This window comes from Megalobrama amblycephala, linkage group LG10 (genome assembly GCF_018812025.1).
Source record: "Megalobrama amblycephala isolate DHTTF-2021 linkage group LG10, ASM1881202v1, whole genome shotgun sequence".
NCBI classification, from domain to species: Eukaryota; Metazoa; Chordata; class Actinopteri; order Cypriniformes; family Xenocyprididae; genus Megalobrama; species Megalobrama amblycephala.
Window position 1 is genome coordinate 870,352 of NC_063053.1, and position 20,486 is coordinate 890,837.

Consider the following 20,486-nt stretch of genomic DNA (forward strand, 5'->3'; position numbering starts at 1 on the left):
ATTTGATTAGCCTACTTTGTTCCATTTCTGTACCTGAAAATAGTTAACATTTAACATTTTGGTATCATAACTGGCTGTTTCATGGTCGGTAAAAAATATTTACGGCTGGTACATTTTCTTAAGTCACCGGCCACTGGAGAACATTTTACTCTCTTCTCCGTTCTGAGGATCAATCTGACAGGGTTAGTTCACCCAAAAATGAAATTAATTACTCACCCTCATGTCGTTCCACACCTGTAAGACCTTCATTCATCTTTAGAACACAAATTAAGGTATTTTTGATGAAATCTGAGAGACTCGTCCATAGGCAGCAATGTAATCAACACTTTCAAGGTCCAGAAAGGAACTAAAGACATTGTTAAAACAGTCATGTGACTGCAGTGGTTCAACCTTTATGAAGAGACGAGAATACTTTCTGTGTGCAAAAACAAAACAAAAATAACTTTATTCAACAATTTGCTGCTTTAGAGAAGAGGAAGAGTTGTTGTTGTAGAGTGTTGTTGACATGCCGTCATTTTCGACTCCGGTTTGAACAATGTAAGGCTGAAAACTTTCGTCATTTTGGCTGCGTGAGATTCTCCAGCTTTGTTGTTGTTGAGCTGTTAAAGCTCCGCCCTCTTCTCGAAAGGGGGCGGGGAGCAGCAGCTCATTTGCATTTAAAGGGACACACACAAAAAAGGTGTGTTTTTGCAAATTTGACAAGCTGTAATAAATGATCTGTGGGGTATTTTGAGCTGAAACTTCACAGACACATTCTGGAGACACCAGAGACTTATATTACATCTTGTAAATTATAGGGCATTATAGGTCCCCTTTAAATGTTCTTTACACTAAGAAAAAAGTCGTTATTTTAAGAACTGTTCACTGAAAGTTTCTTTGGGGAACCAAAAATGGTTCTTCTATGGCATTGGCTGTAAAAACACCCTGTTTGAATCTTGATTTTTAAGATGTGAGATGTGTTTTTTTGCCTCACAAGCCATATGAAGAAAAAAGAAGAAAATAATCTGTAATTTTGGCATTTTTTCGGGGAATCCTTGAAATGAAAAGTCATGTAGGAGATCTCAAATTTGATTGATTTGCTCAGGTTAACATCTGCTTTTCAGGTGATTCTCGTAAGAAAAAGACCCCAATAATCTCATCTAAAGAATTCAACAAGTTCTCACATATGCCAAAATATCAAAACCTGAAATTAATATCAGATATCTCAATATTTCTTATCAAATTCTTTTCTACATAAAGACTACAACTAACACAATGTCTAAGTGCTTGCAACGTACATGTAGTCATGTAAAAACAAATCACACACATTTAATTTTTTCCATCTTTAATTTTACAAATCTGTCAGGAACATTTGTTGAGAACACCCTCATCTCATTTGTCTGGAAGAAAATGAAACACTTGAACAATTCTTAATACTTTTGTGTTTTGATCTAAATGATTTAACTGAGCTGATGTGGGTAAAACTGCAAAAAATATATACTGTCTGCAAACTTTTTCCAGTATTCTGTCAAATTCAAATGCAAACTTCAGTGTGAGTAAAATAACCGGATAAAAACAACATCCTCTACTATAGAAAAGGGATTAGCTGACTATAAAAATGTACGTTATTTTTGCATTTTAACTTACCATTCACATTTGTGTGTCTGTGTGTGTGTATATATATATATATATATATATATATATATATATATATAAAAACGTAAGAAATGCAAATCTTTCGATACCAGCTACACATAATTCTTTGTACCATTGCCTCACTGAAATGTCATTTTAAATTACAAAATAAACATTATGAATCATTATCGTTTCTACTGTCATCATTAATATTATTATCTCTTTATTATTTTGATCTTTTTTTTATCCTTTTGATTCTTTTTAACATAAGTCAATAAATTAACACACTATCTCTTTCCCTGAAAGCCAATACGTGACTGTGTCAGCAAGTGAGAGTTGAGCAGGACCCGACATTATAAACGTTTCCAGGAAGATTTTCCACGCCCGGATTCAAACCAGCAAATGTGTCTGGAACATATACACCAAAATAAGAGTTTTGTGGCTTTTAGTGCATGTTTGTTAGTTTTGAGGTCATCTAAAATGCTAGTGAACTCCTAATAGAAGACAAAGAAAAGAGACTTCCTGTTTTAACAGGAAATACCTCAACACACACACACAAAAATGCATTTTTCATGCAGTCTTTAATGTCGAGTCCTGCTGTATATGTGCGAATGGGAATGTAATAAAAACATCTAGACGTGTCTACATCCATTTCTGACTGAAAAAGAGGGAAAGGGGAGGAATTGTTCGGAAGTCCATACAAAAAATAATTCATTGTAAATATATAATATATATTTTTACATATTTGAATATATTTACAAATATACCCAGCACTATATACCATGTATTATTCATTTTTTTTTAACCAATAAGGATAACTGCTTGGGCTTTTGTACGATAACTGCGTTATCACGGTAAAAACGGAGCATTTCAAAATAAAAACATTGTAAAAACCAACCGGAGGCAGTGATATGTTTTCTTCTTCTTGTTTCCATATAGTACTCGTTTCCTATTTTCTCCTTTTCGTCTTGGTTTGAGTCTCTTAAGAGTTCTGTCCACGTGCTCCGTTTCATTTCACTTGGGAACACAGACTCCTGGAATGCCAAGCAACGGAATGACGGCAAGATTGGAAGAGAATTCCAACATAAACGGAAAAAAATTCAGCAAAATAAACAAAGAGGTGGGCCCTTGGGAACAGTCACTTTTCTTCGGTCCTCGTCCTCTTCTTAAGAGCTTGGTCACGTGTTTTTGTGCGCGCAAGTGTGTGTTTCCACAAAAAAAAAAAAAAGCACCTGCGCTTCACACACTTCAGTTTCTTTCCGGAAAAGCAGCACTGAGGCCGAGTCTCAGCCTCCCTCGGCACGCTCCCAAAGTCCAGCGGGAGCTTCGCCGGGAGTCTTGAGGCAGCGTACGGTTCTGGGTGGGTCGAAGTGAACTGTGGGTAAAAGTCTTTCACTCTTTTGGAGAACTGGAGGTGTAGCTTGGATGTGGTGGGTCTGGAGGACGTTGAAGGGGCTCATGTTTTTATGCCTCCGTTGATGTGCTGGTACTTGGGAAGGCAGGGCTCGTCTGCTAAGGGGTCGTGGGAGAAGACGGAATCGTCTCCGGAGGAGCAGGAGCTGCGTGTGTCGGGGAAGCTGGGAGAGTACTGCTCCACCGGGGCACACAGGTCCAGATACTCCTGCAGACACACAGATGAAGATGTCAGTATATGGAGAGAAAGGTCGTGATTCAACTAGAGCTGCTGCATTTAATAGAGGGGAAATGATCATTAAAACAGCTGCAGCCAAATTATATTTCAATTAGTCAATTAGGAATGGAGAACCCTCTCCAGGAGAAAAATGCATTTTATTTTAGTATCATTTATAGTTTTTGTTAATATTTTGAACAAGATTTTAGTTTTACATTTTTAGTGAAATTGCAAGGTTTTTTTTTTTTTTTTTCTATACATAGTTTACATATTTGTATATATAGTTTTTTCATATTAACATAAACCTACTTGTGATATTGATTTCAAAAGATTTTTTTATATTTTTAAAGAAGTCTCTTCTGCTCAACAATGCTGCAATTAAAAAATACAGTAAAAACAGTAAAATTGTGAAATATTATTACAATGGAAAATAGCTGTTTTCTATGTGAATATATAGTAAAGTATAATTTATTCCGGTGATCAAAGCTGAATTTATTTGATTTAAAATACAGTAAAAATTGTGAAATATTATTTCAGTTTAAAACAGCTGTTTTCTATGTGAATATATAGTAAAGTATAATTTATTCCCGTGATCAAAGCTGAATTTATTTGATTAAAAATACAGTAAAAATTGTGAAATATTATTTCAATTTAAAACAGCTGTTTTCTATGTGAATATATAGTAAAATGTAATTTATTCTTGTGATCAAAGCTGAATTTATGATTAAAAATACAGTAAAAATTGTGAAATAGTATTACAATTTAAAATAGCTGTTTTCTATGTGAATATATAGTAAAATGTAATTTATTCTTGTGATCAAAGCTGAATTTATGATTAAAAATACAGTAAAAATTTTGAAATATTATTACAATGGAAAATATCTGTTTTCTATGTGAATATGTAGTAAAGTGTAATTTATTTCTGTGATCAAAGCTGAATTTATTTGATTAAAAATACAGTAAAAATTGTGAAATATTATTACAATTTAAATCAGCTGTTTTCCATGTGAATATATAGTAAAGTGTAATTTATTCCTGTGATCAAAGCTGAATTTATTTGATTAAAAATACAGTAAAAATTGTGAAATATTATTACAATTTAAATCAGCTGTTTTCTATGTGAATATATAGTAAAGTGTAATTTATTCCTGTGATCAAAGCTGAATTTTCAGCATCATTACTCCAGTCTTCAGTGTCACATGATCCTTCAGAATTCATTCTAATATGATGATTTGCTGCTCAAGAAACATTTATGATTATTATCAATGTTGAAAAAGTTTTGCTTCATATTTTTGTTGAAATCGTGCTACATTTTTTTCAGCATTTATTTAAAATAGAAATCTTTTCTAAATGTCTTTACTGTCACTTTTGATCAATTTGCTGAATAAAGGTATTCATTTCTTAAAAATAAAACTTTTGAACACCAGTTTTTATAATCAAATAATTATTTATAACTCAAATAATACTTTCCGCTGTGGTTCACCAGCAATAACACTCGCTTCCTTCAACATAAAGCGCGCTCAAATGTTAGAACACTCAATCCGAGTTTAACCGAGCTGGAAACCACGTCTGATCAGAACGTCGTCAAGTCTAACCAATATCTGGATATCGAAATTCACTGAATCAGTAACAGAAGGGACCACACCTGAAGACATATATATATTTGAAATACATCACATAAACATCCAATGCAGTCGAATATACAAGTATAAGAAAAATGTACAGAAGAATGTTTTTCCTGGTTCATTCTTCAAACAAAATTGGAGCCATTTTCTCTTTGTGGCTGGTACTGAGCTATTTGACTAGAGGAAGAGGGGGGTTTTAGGTTGCTGAAAATGAGTGTTGGATTGAACTCTCGCTGCTCAACACAAGGCAGCTCACATTACTAAAGACCTTCACATCTGTGAGCAGTTTAAGACGGGGGGAAGAAAGCAGAGGCACTTTATTACATTTCTAAAGTTCAAAACGGCGAGCAAGAGCGGGGCTTTTGGCATCATCTCTCTTCCACGGCTCAATCCCCCCTTCGACAAGTTCTGACAGATTTCCATCCCTCATCCCGCCACACGGATATCACGGATGACAGCTAGAGAACGGAAAGAATCGTCTAGCGTTCCGACATAGGAATCAATCTGACAATTGAGCAACGCTAGGTCCGAGCTCGAAAACTGGATGAAATCAAGCGCGTGCAACTCTCGACCTGTAAAAGCGGTTTCCTTCCCCTCGCGGATCTTGCGAAACGTTGCGAGCTGGAGCCAGCGTTGGCATGGGTTTGATGAATCCCAGAACTATAGGGAAAGCGTGAATGGTTGGGAGTCTGTTTATTCAGCGTGTGTAATTGTGTGCGCGTCTCACCTCGTTGGTTGCCAAAGTGAGAATGCGGTCCAAGTCCTCAACCAACTGTTTGAATGTGGGCCTGTGGGAGGAGATCGCATGCCAGCAGTCCTTCATCATCATGTACCTGAGAAAAGACAGTGTGACATCATCTGTTTATTTCTATGCTTTGTTTTTGGTGCAACCATTTGAGTAATCAGACATGCTATGGCGAATATAGCTGGTTCGATGAAAGGGCAACTACTGCAACGTCTCATTTTGGCAGTAAATCAACGTGAAAGTTTGTTAGGTCATTGACATTATGGCTGGTAGATTAGGGTGAGAAGGAGCTCATTGCTATCAATGCTATGAGAGTCTGACCAAAGACTGCCACTGTGACATTACAATCTGTCGGATGTTCTCAGAAGCTGCAAAGAGTAGAGCCAATTCACACTAGCTGGGAAACGAGCTTCAAGTCGACATGAACAGAATTTTATCATTTTGCAAGACAAAAAACAATGGTAGAAAAGAAAATGACTAACGGGACGCTAGCTTAACTAAAAATGGCAGAAAAAGTAAATGATTAGTAGGGAAACTAATTACCTCAGAATGACCTCATACATAAGCATGTCAAATTTGGTGAAAATATCTCATTTTCGTTTAAGAGATATAGATATTTATATGTATGAACACATAAAAAATTACCCACACCTGACTTTGATTGCATTTTTATTTATTTTTTTGCCACTTACTATCAAAATTTTGACATTTGGCCATTGGCATATAGTTAACGACCTATGTTTTCAATTTTCCTACGGTGGTTTCGTCTCGGTCGGACTAACGGTTTCAAAGATATTTGCGAATGTTGTTTAAATGCTAAATCACAACATTGCACAAACCATAAACCTAGCGAGTTTGGACTCTGCAAGGATTTGGGATGAATCTAGTGAAAATAAGTCAACCACATCCAAAGATAAAGCATGTAAATAATTTTTTTCACCACTAGGTGGCACTAGCCTGAAACTTCTCAGACTCCTTCATGGCATCGAGCTGATGACCCTTACCAAGTTTCGTAATGATACGTTCATGCGTTCATAAAATACAGTATTTTACTACAAAATTTGACTTGGCATGCCGCCCCGAATCTAACAAGACCACTTTTATGATTTTAGGACAAATCGTTCAGAAGTCATAAGCAAAAACATCCATTTTTCATATCTCCAGACCAGTAGGTGGCCTCAGGTCATACTTGTGATGACATGGACCAAGTTTGGTCTGAATACGATAAAGTGCTGCGGAGATACAGTCTATTTTCGCAAGTGGTATGTAAAATTCATTCGCACGTTTTTCGAAAACAGTTTGAGAAATCAACTTGAATTCCACAACATTTTGTTGACATGGTCGTAAGATGATCTGGTCCATTTTTTGTGAAAATCGGACCAACAACCTAGGAGGAGTTCGAAAAAGTGGCGAAAAATCAAAAAAGGAAAATTTTTGTTTCTAGCCCTTACGGTTCAAAAGTTATTAGCATAAATATAAGTGCAAGTTTGGACAGTTGGTGGCGCTACAGCGATTGAGTTAGAGACTTCAGATTTGCTATGGTGAGAGTTTAGACTGTCTTCTATCAGTGTGCCAAATTTCATAACTTTCCCACAAGTGGTTCTATAAGCTGACTTCCAGAACGGAAGAAGAAGAAGAACGCCAATGGATACAACAGGTGCCTACACACCTTTAGCTAGTCACGTTGAACGCAAGTAAAAATGACAAAAGTGTGGCTTAAACTAACAGCCATGCTAAATTGTTCCAAATTCAAATAGATTTCAGTGATTAGTAATGATTGCTAATACAAACCATGTAAACCATGTTTGAGAAATGAACACTCACAACTCGTTGGTGCAGTTAGCAGGTTTGTCCATGCGATGACCCTCTTTTAGCAGCTTAAACAGCTCCTCGACAGGTATTCCAGGATACGGAGAACCACCGAGCGTGAAGATCTCCCACATTAAGACCCCGAACGACCAGCTGAAAGAGACAAAAACACATTCATCAGATCACTTTCCCAGTAGAACACACAGCAAACACGTTCCTCTTGTGGTTCATATTACACTTTCAATCAGTGTTTTGACTGTAAATACAGTGAGAGTATATCGGCATGCAACTGAAATGTTGAACAATCAGCATTTTGTACAGTTATTTAAGGAAGCCTCTTCTGTGGTACCATCACTTCACTATCCCCAAAATTTGGATGAGGAACGCTCTGAGAAATGAAGCCAAAAATCCAAATTTGATCCATTTACAGTGGCGATATTTGTTGGCGCCAACAACGCAGTAGCTGTTGGGGTCTAAATGCGGTCTTTCTGTGAGCGTCTCAGACTGTGGGACCACTCTTACACGACTCAAAGCTGGCTTTTGTCCTCCATGGAACGCCACAATGACACATATTGTCCAGCCAAAACAAACATTAGCGAGACCCACAGGAAACAAACGTCCAGAGGGCGGAAGATTGCAGCGGGGAATGATTTTTCATCACGTGCCAATTCCATGTTGCTTCATCTAAGACGAGGGGGGGGATAAAATATACTCAAATGATGATAAGAGTTTTCTCAGAGGGTTCCACACCTTTGACTCATCATATGAGAGTTGAAAGGGTCCCAAAATAGGCCAACGGACATGCAGAGCCAGAAATCCTTATCATCTGCATAAGCTTTTATTTATCCTGCTGAGCTAGTAAAAGCATTTCACAATCACAAGATATAATGGTTTAAAATCATCAGTGCATTACACAATGTGCTTGAGAAACATCTCTACAAACACACACACACGCAGACTATAGAAAAGAAAAAGCTTAAGTGAGATCTTCGTAACTTCTCAATTGCTTTTTGTAATGAGATTCAAAGAAGAGCAAATTGAGACTTCTGCTTCTCAGATGTTTCTCCTGAAATAAAATTCCAAAAAATATCTCAAAATGTTCTCAGATACCAAAGTTTGCAATCAAAACTCAATATGAACTCCAATATTTTGTCTCTCAAGCTGTTGAACACAAAGATGATATTTTGAAGAATGTTGGTAACCAAACAGTTGATGGGCCTCATTGACGTCCATAGTCAATGGCAACCATCAACTATCTGGTTATCTTCAAATATCTTCTTTTGTGTTCAACAGAACAAAGAAACGAATACAGGTTTGGAATAACTTGAGGGTGAGTAAACGATGACCGAATTTTCATTTTTGGCTGAACTATCCCATTAAGTCTCTCTGAGCAACACAATTTATCTTTCTGGTGACCTGTAGCAATCACAATACACAAAGCACAGCACAAAGACTCTCTGCTTTGGTTTACTCCTGCGGTTACCCATCCATGTGTTTGTTTATATAATCAGTTACCTTGTTTGTCTTCTTCTCGTCTTTATCTAGCGCCGCATCTTCTCTGACATGTTTGCCAAATTCATCAACTCTATTCAGTCACCCCATGTAACCGCGGCTAACCTCCCCATGATCAATCACTCACACCGAGAGCACAGAAAGGGTCATTGCAATGCCCTCTTGAACCCTTACGCTTCAATGCAATAAGCCGCAATCAGCGTGCATGGAAAAAATACAGGCGTCTACTATTCTACAAGACTTTGCTTGCCAATTAGCAATGATTGAATCTTACAAAAATTCACCTCAAAATTAAAAGAAAAAAATAAGAAATTATATTTTGCATGAAGAAAACATGCTTAACTGTAATGGACAGGGGTCAGCATGGGCACCCTGACTAGTCTGCAGCTCTATACGCAACAAACTGATGCACTGTGTATTCTGACACCTTTCTATCAGAACCAGCATTAACTTCTGGAGCAGTTTGAGCTACAGGAGCTCGTCTGTTGGATCGGACCACACGGGCCAGCCTTCGCTCCCCACGTGCATCAATGAGCCACAAACCGAGCCACAATATATATGTATATATATCACGGGCGACACCTTTCTAATCTAATATAGCTGACCTTGCATGAGGCCGGATGAACCTTAACCATAAAAGCCATCAATTTAACATCCTAAATAAACAGGAAATCCACACACATGCATCCATATTTCCATTTTTGCAAGCTCTGCAACTTACATCATCCCATTACCTGGGGGTCTTGTTTGTCAAAACATGCCAATTTTTATTATAATTTATGTATTCACTTAATATGATGTCATTTATAGATTGTGTCTGCCTCTGAGCCAATCAGAGAGCTCGGGACCTTAACGGAGACAAAAGATTCAAGAGTTTGCCATCAATAAGGGTCTCTTTGCTATTGATTTAATTTTACTGCACGGACCACACAAAGAGCGGACACACATGACAAAAGATAATGACCACAACACGCACACACTTACAACATATTTCATTAGGGGTGGACAGTATGGCCAAAATCTTAAATGATAATGTCTGTTTTTGTGCATTCCAATGCATTAAGTACTAGACAAATTAAAGATTGATCGGTTGCAAACCAAAAGACCAGATTATTAATAACAAAAGAATGTAGAAATGACTGCAGCCCAAGCACACAACCAAAACTTCAAAACGTCCCGCAGAGGCTGCCTGACAAATCCAACATGCACCAAAGCGTAACTTCCGGTTCGTTTCATCTCTTTACGAGAAGTAAGCTTAAAATGAGATGAAACAAGCATGTACTAACGGATAAACGCAAACTCAAATGACAAGAAACAGGATTATTTCACTCTATGGAAAATAAAAAGAGGGGAAGAGACTTTCAAGTGTTCAGAAAAAGAAAAAACAATGAGTCAGAGAAGAGCTGGAGAGAGGACGGAGTGAAGGGAAGATCGTGGGCATTTCCGTCCAGGCTCTGGGAGGTGAGAGTCTGAAGGGCTTTGAAGCTGCGCAGATTAGTAACACGGCACTGGCCGCAAGTCGAGCGTGAAATCTCTCGCTTTTCGGTGTAGCGCTGGCCGCGAACAGCCCTTCTTCTTTCTCTGCCTTGCAAAAACACTTCCTTCACTTTCCACCACTTTTCAGAAGGGAATCAATTCTCGTTGCCTGAACTCACCTGCCAGCAGTTCCTATTCATTCCCAAACTACTCACTTTATACAAACACACAGCGACTCCAACCACAGTAGAAGTGTTTTCCTGCTCTTCAGTCCCTTTTTCAATTTGCAGAAATACAAACATCTCTAACAGTATCATTTTTAAAAGCCATTTAGACTAGCTTTCACATTTCCTTCAAAACCACTGAGCAGAAGTATTAATAATAATAATAATCTATCGTCATTCTATACGCTAATTTCCTGTTATAATTGGTTCAACTCTTCAAATATAGAACTAGTAACAGTTGCACTTGCATGTAAATATGCATCATATGTTCACAGCTTATGGTTGTGATGTGTGAGGTTTATTTGCCATCACTTAGGTTCAGTAAATAATATGCATGGACCAGGGAGGGAGTTTGGGTCATAAATCTCAGCAAAAGCTCAATAATAATCTTGTTTTCTATGATATCTCTACTTAAAAATGAAATGGTTGACTTACACATCACTCTGGTGCGTGTATACTCGGTCGAACAGCGCCTCTGGAGCCATCCATTTCACGGGCAGACGACCCTACAGACATCAATAGGAGAAAAGGTCAAAGACGGTCGACACACAACAACATCCACACACTGCCAAACTCACATCTTTATCTGCACGAGACCCTTGTTAGCCTGAAATTTCATTAAGCCCCAAACAGCCAGTAATGATTGGGAATTAAATCCTAGTGGGACGTATCGCAGAACTCTAATTTCCCAAAGGAGTCATTGCGGGTTTATAAATTGAGGCTGGTGGAGAAGATACAAGAGTCAATGGCATTTACAGTGCTAGATCCAATAGGAAGGGCTCCGAGTTCACAATCTCCTGGCTCACAGTGTTTTATTTAGACGGGGTTGAACTAGTGTAATTGAATCTAACCCCAGCCATTAATCAGTCATCAGTATCGCTCAATCTGGGCTTTGCTCGTTGTTTTAATAATGCCAAACTATGTTTAAAATTTTCATGGCCAGATCTTGGTGACCTTGATAAGAACTAAGAAATAAATCAGGACTAATGCAGTACTGGTGAATTATAGGGATAGTTCACCTAAAAATTAAAATTCCTCCATATGAATTGAGCAGTTTAGTCCAAATATTCTGATGAGACACAATCGCTTCATATGATGAACAGATTGAGTTTAGGCTTTTATTCACATATAAACATTCATCAACACACACATCAGTTGTGGTAAATGGAAGCTCAAGCATGTTTTCTTGACCAAAGGAGTTAATTCTCGTGTTACGCGGCACGTTTGAGCTTCTGCAAGAACCAATGAGGTTCATTCTGGTGTTACGCAGCACGTTTGAGCTTCTGCAAGAACCAATGAGGTTCATTCTGGTGTTACGCAGCACGTTTGAGCTTCTGCAAGAACCAATGAGGTTCATTCTGGTGTTACGCGGCACGTTTGAGCTTCTGCAAGAACCAGTGAGGTTCAGTCTGGTGTTACGCGGCGCGTTTGAGCTTCTGCAAGAACCAGTGAGGTTCATTCTCGTGTTACGCGGCACGTTTGAGCTCCTGCAAGAACCAGTGAGGTTCAGTCTGGTGTTACGCGGCACGTTTGAGCTTCTGCAAGAACCAATGAGGTTCATTCTGGTGTTACGCGGCACGTTTGAGCTTCTGCAAGAACCAATGAGGTTCATTCTCGTGTTACGCGGCACGTTTGAGCTTCTGCAAGAACCAACAAGGTTCATTCTGGTGTTACGCGGCACGTTTGAGCTTCTGCAAGAAGCAACGAGGTTCATTCTGCTGTTACGCGGCACGTTTGAGCTTCTACAAGAACCAACGAGGTTCATTCTGGTGTTACGCGGCACATTTGCAGCGTTTGAGCTTCTGCAAGAACCAATGAGGTTCATTCTGGTGTTACGCGGCACGTTTGAGCTTCTGCAAGAACCAACGAGGTTCATTCTGGTGTTACGCGGCACGTTTGAGCTTCTGCAAGAACCAACGAGGTTCATTCTGGTGTTACGCGGCACGTTTGAGCTTCTGCAAGAACCAACGAGGTTCATTCTGGTGTTACGCGGCACGTTTGAGCTTCAGCAAGAACCAGCGAGGTTCATTCTCGTTTTACGCAGCTGCGATTTGGACTAAACCACTAAATTCATATGGATTAGTTTTACAATCTCTTTATGAACTTTTTGAAGTGTCAAGGTTGCAATTGCGTAGCTGTCAATGGAGGGATGGAGATTTGATCAAAAATATCTTAATTTGTGTCCTGAAGATGAATGAAGGTCTTACGGGTGTGGAACGACATGAGGGTGAGTAATTAATGACAGAATTTTAATTTTTGGGTGAACTAACCCTTTAAGTTGGGAAAAGTTGCTGTTAACATTTACTTCCCTGTTGTAAAATCCAAGTCCTACCAGTTAAAGGTTGGCAGGCTAATTTTTTGGACATGGTAGCTGGTTTTCTACTGGTCCAGCCAGCTCTAACCAGCATGATCCATCAGGATCCATTGATCAATTGAATTTCCTGCTGATTTTTCAACCAGTTGATAAACCATCTAACAACCATAAATGACCAACTAGAACAAGAGTGTCAAATTCAGTTCCTGGAGGGCCAATGCTTAGCAGAGTTTAGCTCCAACCCTAATTAAACACCTGAACCAGCCAATCAAGGTCTTCAGGATTGCTTCCAGGCAGGTGTTATGGAGCTGTTTGGAGACACTTGAGGAGTGGAGTTTGACACTTGAATCATGCACAATAATACTATGTTTATTTATTAAATAGGGTCAATTTTGATTTCATGTTGATCTTTCGTGAACATTGACCCAAATGTAATAATGATTACGATGCTATCAAGATTCACACACTCTTTCTGCGCCACGTCTGATGACCTAAACTCTTGGATGAGTGAATTACAGCCTAAACAAGCATCACAGATGGGCTAGAGACTGGTATAATGGTGGGAATGGGAGTTAAAGCTATGCTAATGTGTTTAGGTTTGTCACTAACATTTCTTTCTCATGAGCTTGAACAACAAGCTTTGGAATAAGAGAAGAGGGCAGGGCCAAATAAGCAAAGAGCTGAAATCACTTTACACGCCGACTGCCTGGGAATCTGCAAATCATGCCAAGACTGGTGAGAGGAGGGAGGGGGGGAAGTGGCAGATAAACAGAGGGGGGAAAAGGAGAAATGAAAGAGAGAAAAGGTGAGAGAACAAAGAAAGAGATGGCGGGAGGCTGAAAGGAGTCGAGCCTGAATATATCTATATAAAGGACGATTCAAGTCCCAATGAGATCTAAATTGGAGTTTCATAGCTTTTAGAACATGTATATTGGATTTGAGGCCATTTATATGGTTGTGTACACTTAAACATTGACAAAATTAACATTTAGTAGATGCACTTAAAATTTACAGTAAGGAAAAATGAGCCAAAAGTGTCCTCACTCAGGAGCTTATCCCAACATTTAAAAACTCAGAAACCTCTGAACAGCAATTCTCAACCTTTTTCAACATCAACACAACAGATAGTAATGGTGTGCATCACATGCATCTTTAAACACAGACAAAAGATCGCATACCAAGATGAAAAGCAACAGGAAATGTGTATAAAGGTAAAGAGGAGTGGCACCTGACGAAATGAAACTCACATTTGTGGTCTTTTTATAGTAATCTATATTGTGGACGTCTCTGGCCAGGCCAAAGTCTGCAATCTTCATAAAGTTGCTTTCTGTGACCAACACATTCCTGGCAGCCAGATCCCTGTGTATACACTGCCATAGAGATGGAGAAAGATAGAAAGAACATAAATCATCACGACTTCATCTCGGAAACACAGACAAACATCACACACGCAGACACAAACAACACACTACAGGAACGTTTAGGTACTTCAGGGATAAACCGCAGGGTGGATCCGTGCGAGAGTGTCTGAGAGCACGATAAGGCTCTGTGCGCATTCCAGACGGGAAGGCGAGCGTGATGACAGTGTTTAGTTAGCATGTTCGCAGTGAGAGCGTTGTGACCGGCTCAGAGAGTCGTGCACATCTGCTGTGATTCATTCATTGATCGTATGAAAAATGCTGCTATTACATGCACTCTTTAAACATGCATGTAAGAATTAACTGCATTAAAAAAGCTTGTTATATATTCATCTGTTGGATTTCAATTCTATAAATAGTTTAGAAAAGCCATTAGCATGAAGTCTGATCCATTTCTGTTTATTATGGCCAAGAATCAGCCTTAGAGGCTTTTCTAAAAGTCACATGTAGGGACAGAAAGATGTGAAATTTATGGAAACTTGTTTCGGCCACCGGATAAAAAATAAAAAAGGTAATTGTGACTTTTTGTCTTACAATTCTGACTTATTTCTCTCAGAATCACATGATATAAAGTTGCAATTGCATGTTATAGTCACAATTGCAAGATACATACTCGTAATTCTGAGAAAAAAACGTCTGTCTTTATTTTCTCAGAATTGAACTTTATAACTTGCAATTGTGAGTTTATATATCATAATTCTGAGAAAAGAAGTTAGAATTGCAAGAACTAAACATGCAATTGCTAGAAAAAAAGTCGGAATTGCAAGAAAGTCAGAATTGCAAGGAAAAAAGTCAAAATTGAGGAAAAAAGTCAGAATTGGACTTTATAACTTGCAATTGTGAGTTTATATATCACAATTCTGAGAAAAAAAGTCAGAATTGTGAGATATAAACTCGCAATTGTGAGAAAAAAAGTCAGAATTGCAATAAAAAAGTCAGAATTGTAAGAAAAAAAGTTAAAATTGTGAGGAAAAAAGTCAGAATTGCAAGAAAAAAAGTTAAAATTATGAGATATAAACTCGTAATTGTGAGAGAAAAAGTCAGAATTGCAATAAAAAAGTCAGAATTGCAAGAAAAAAGTTAAAATTGTGAGGAAAAAAGTCAGAATTGCAAGAAAAAAAGTTAAAATTGTGAGATATAAACTCGCATTTGTGAGAAAAATTGTCAAAATTGCAATAAAAAAGTCAGAATTGTGAGAAAGTCAGAATTGCAAGGAAAAAAGTCAAAATTTTGAGGAAAAAAGTCAGAATTGGACTTTATAACTTGCAATTGTGAGTTTATATATCACAATTCTGAGAAAAAAGTCAGAATTGTGAGATATAAACTCGCAATTGTGAGAAAAAAAGTCAGAATTGCAATAAAAAAGTCAGAATTGTAAGAAAAAAAGTTAAAATTGTGAGGAAAAAAGTCAGAATTGCAAGAAAAAAAGTTAAAATTATGAGATATAAACTCGCAATTGTGAGAGAAAAAGTCAGAATTGCAATAAAAAAGTCAGAATTGCAAGAAAAAAAAGTCAGAATTGTGAGAATAAATGTCAGAATTGTGAGATTTAAACTTGCAATTGCTAGAAAAAAGTCAGAATTGCAAGAAAAAGTCAGAATTGCAAGAAAAAAGTTAAAATTGTGAGGAAAAAAGTCAGAATTGCAAGAAAAAAAGTTAAAATTGTGAGATATAAACTCGCATTTGTGAGAAAAATTGTCAAAATTGCAATAAAAAAGTCAGAATTGTGAGAATAAATGTCAGAATTGTGAGATTTAAACTTGCAATTGCTAGAAAAAAGTCAGAATTGCAAGAAAAAGTAAGAATTGCAAGAAAAAAAGTTAAAATTGTGAGGGAAAAAGTCAGAATTGCAAGAAAAAAAGTTAAAATTGTGAGATATAAACTCGCAATTGTGAGTAGAAAAAGTCAGAATTGCAAGAAAAAAGTCAGAATTGTGAGAATAAATGTCAGAATTGTGAGATTTAAACTTGCAATTGCTAGAAAAAAGTCAGAATTGCAAGAAAAAGTCAGAATTGCAAGAAAAAAAGTTAAAATTGTGAGATATAAACTCGCAATTGTGAGGAAAAAAGTCAGAATTGCAATAAAAAAGTCAGAATTGTGAGAATAAATGTCAGAATTGTGAGGTATAAACTCGCTATTGTGAGAAAAAAAGTCAGAATTGCAATAAAAAAGTCAGAATTGTGAGAATAAATGTCAGACTTGTGAGATTTAAACTTGCAATTGCTAGAAAAAAGTCAGAATTGCTAGAAAAAAGTCAGAAAAAAGTCAGAATTGCAATAAAAAAGTCAGAATTGTGAGGAAAAAAGTCAGAATTGTGAGATACAAACTTGCAATTGCTAGAAAAAAGTCAGAATTGCAAGAAAAAGTCAGAATTGCAAGAAAAAAAGTCAAAATTGCCAGATAAAAAGTCAAAATTGTGAGATATAAACTTGCAACTGCAAGAAAAATGTCAGAATTGTGAGAAAAAAGTCAGAACTGTGAGTTTATATCTCGCAATTCTCATTATTACTAGCAATTGCAAGTTTATATCTTCCAATTCTGAGGAAAAAAGTGAGAATTGCGACAAAAAAAAAAAAAGTTGCAATTATCATTTAAATTGTTTTATTCCGTGGCGGAAACAAGCTTCCATAGAAATCAGAAACTCTAAGAACAAAACAAAATATACAGGTGCGCTCGGAAAAACTCTTGAATAACCTTCCAAGATTTGATGAACTAGTTGAGACCAGCAGCACTTAAACTCTATGTAAGTGACATTCATCGATATATGAAAAGTTAAATGACATTTGTATGTGGTGTGATGTGCTGATACCTTCTGTGAGGCTAAATACTCCATGCCACGGGCTACTTGATAAGTGCAGGAGACCAGGTCTTTGAAGGTCAGAGGCTCATCCGATACTCGCGCTATATCGTACGAGTACTCCATTCCCGGGGGCCGCCGGGCCCTCAAATACTCCCGAAGGTTACCCTTAGACGCATACTCTACTATGACATATAACGGACCTGAGAAAGAGAGAGAAAGAGATGTTGTCAGGGATCCCACTGTCATTCATACAGATGAAGTCAAAAGTAGAAAAATGATGAATGATATTAAAAGGCCTTTTATTTTCCAAAAAAGGCATGTAATTAGATTATGTACATCAGGTTTTTCAGCAAAGTTTTGATTATGTTGATCATATAGAGACCTTAGAAATGAATGTATCAAATATGACACAGCAGGCTAGGGTTAAAACGACTCGCTCACCGTCCTGCGTACACGCCCCCAACAGATTGATGATGTTCTTGTGCCGGCCAATCATCTTCATCATCTCCATCTCTGACACCAGGTCAGAAAGATCTTTCTCTGTTGCATCATCTAGAAAGGTTAAAAAAACAAAGTCATTTTAAATTTAAAACACATTTTGTTGTGTCCACTCAACAAAATCTAATAATCCGCTTGATTTGGAAAAATCCTAAATAAATCCTGTTAGTTTTTCCTACAGCCCATAGATGCATACTTGACAGTATATACTGTATTCTGCAAACTATATTGTAAAAATAGTATGTGAAACAGAACAATGATAAATGATTCAGAATGGAATGGTGTCTTAAACTGGGGAATTCACATTTATTTGTATGGCGCTTTTCACAATATCGTTTCAAAACAGCTTTACAGAAAATGCATGACTTTTTGTTTTTGTAAAATGAAATATGATTTTCAAAGGACAAGTTGCAGTCTAATATAACACCCAGGTCTCTAACTTATAGGATGAAGTAACAGTACATCCTTCTAAATGAAAATTGTACTTTAAGAGATTCTGTGTACAGGTTTTTGGTAATACATCAGTCTTATCTGAATTTAACAGAATTCAGTTCGGATAATTCGGAGACCTCATCGGGTCGTGTTGAAATATATAACTTAGTATCATCTGCATTACTAATTCCATCTTTTCTTATAATATTACCAAGTATCAGCATATATATTGAAAATAACAGCGGGCCTAACACAGAGCCTTGTGGCACTCCATAATTTACTGACGTTATCTTAGATTTTTTCCCGTTTAAATACACAAAATGGTGACGGTATGATCTAAACGTACAATAGACATGAAATAAAAATGTTTATTTTGTATTTTTAATCTTTTTTTTTCAGTAATAACATCTTAAAATTTGGCAGCTAAAGGGTTAGTTCACCCAAAAATGAAAATTCTGTCATTAATTACTCTCCCTCATGTTGTTCCACACCCGTAAGACCTTCGTTCATCTTCAGAACACAAATTAAGATATTTTTGATGAAATCCGATGGCTCAATGAGGCCTGCATAGCCAGCAATGACATTTCCTCTCTCAAGATCCATTAATGTACTAAAAACATATTTAAATCAGTTCATGTGAGTACAGTGGTTCAATATTAATATTATAAAGCCACGAGAATATTTTTGGTGCACCTAAAAAACTAAATAACGACTTATTTAGTGATGGCCGATTTCAAAACACTGCTTCAGGAAGCTTCAGAGCGTTATGAATCAGCGTGTCGAATCAGCGGTTCAGAGCGCCAAAGTCACGTGATTTCAGCCGTTGGCGGTTTGACACGCGATCCGAATCATGATTCGACACAAAAGATTCATAACGCTCTGAAGCTTCCTGAAGCAGTGTTTTGAAATCGGCCATCACTATATAAGTCGTTATTTTGTTTTTTTGGTGCACAAAAAAATATTCTCGTGGCTTTATAATATTAATATTGAACCACTGTACTCACATGAACTGATTTAAATATGTTTTTAGTACATTAATGGATCTTGAGAGAGGAAATGTCATTGCTGGCTATGCAGGCCTCACTGAGCCATCGGATTTCATCAAAAATATCTTAATTTGTGTTCTGAAGATGAACGAAGGTGAGTAATTAATGACATTATTTTCATTTCTGGGTGAACTAACCCTTTAAATCCAAAAATGAAAACAGAAATGAAAGGTCAATGCACTTCTGCTCAGTGTTCTGGATGTATACTGTAGTAAATAATATTAATTTACATGCACATTACACATAAAGCAAAAGTAGCATGAGTAGTATGCCAACACTCCTGTATGAGTGGGTTGGCCAGACTGTGTCCCAGTGTAACTGTCTGTCTGTGTGGTTTAGTGTTTCACTGAAGAGCCGCCACACAGCTCTCCTTTCATTGCCTCACAATTAAAAAGCGTTTCTTCCATTTAGAGTAATTACCTTAGAGACAGTCGCCTTTTCATTATCTGCCTGCTGACCACTGGAGCGAACCTGACACAATCCACTGACCGCCATTCCTGTCTTATCTTACTCCGGTTTCTTCTCCTAAGAATGCTGTGCACTCCATACTAGAATCACGAACGTTTCTCTACAAAAACTGTTCAGTGGCCCAAAAATGATTTGCATGGCAGGACGTACATTTCTTTAAGTTTCTAAATGTTTTTCAGGTTCCAGTAATTAAGCCAGGTGTAAGCAGTGAACGGGCTCTTGTTTCAAGTGTTTTCTCCGGCGCAGCCCTGCCCCCTCAGCCCGCTCTCCATCTTTTAAAACTTCTTTTGAGACGCTCGCTCCCTCCCCCACTCTCTTTTCTTTCTTTCAGTGTGAGGGTCTTTCTTTGTGCAGGTGAAGAGCGAGAGCCGTGCAGCTGGAGAGCGCCGGGTCAGCTATGCGGCCTCTTGACCCGAGCTCTACCAGCATCACTCAGCACCAACAAATAACCCTGCGCAGGCCTCTACAGTAAAGACCTCGTCTCACACTTTCTCCCCGTCTCAACGTATGCACATTCTCAGATCATATGCATTAACTAGTCTGGTTTATTTCTTAGTTTTTACTCAATTGTAAATGTGTAACCAATTAAAACACTCTTAAGCTGTTCCTCAGGAACTAGGGGTGACTTTGGGGTGGTACTCGGTGTGTTTCGAAGGTCTAAATGAAGTTCCGGGTAAAGATTCCCCCTCAGAAAGTCCCTGCTCACGAGGTAGTACTTTTTCAAAGTTCAGGTACTTTCAGGGGTGGGACTTAGTCGCTGAATATGCTGATTGGTTGAGTTCACTCAGCATTTTATTTCCATTTTTACAAGTCTGTTGCGGTGCAGTAAGAGTAGTTTGCTTTTCAAATCAACAACAGAGTTTAAAAAATGCAAA

At 37.6% G+C, this 20,486-nt stretch overlaps 1 protein-coding gene across 6 annotated transcripts in view; it reads right to left on the minus strand.

Annotated features, from left to right (window-relative positions):
- Window positions 1-1,662: 1,662 nt before the first annotated feature.
- fgfr2 (fibroblast growth factor receptor 2) overlaps window positions 1,663-20,486 on the minus strand; it is a 54,591-nt gene continuing 35,767 nt past the window's right edge. For all 6 annotated transcript variants that reach the window (XM_048203860.1, XM_048203857.1, XM_048203859.1 and 3 more), the window contains 7 exons: window positions 17,609-17,719; window positions 17,177-17,367; window positions 14,197-14,319; window positions 11,071-11,141; window positions 7,439-7,576; window positions 5,597-5,702; window positions 1,663-3,235 (listed from right to left, as the gene is read on the minus strand). In XM_048203860.1, the coding sequence (XP_048059817.1) occupies window positions 3,071-3,235; window positions 5,597-5,702; window positions 7,439-7,576; window positions 11,071-11,141; window positions 14,197-14,319; window positions 17,177-17,367; window positions 17,609-17,719 (905 nt within the window). In that variant the 3' untranslated portion in view covers window positions 1,663-3,070. The remainder of the gene's footprint in view (window positions 3,236-5,596; window positions 5,703-7,438; window positions 7,577-11,070; window positions 11,142-14,196; window positions 14,320-17,176; window positions 17,368-17,608; window positions 17,720-20,486) is intronic.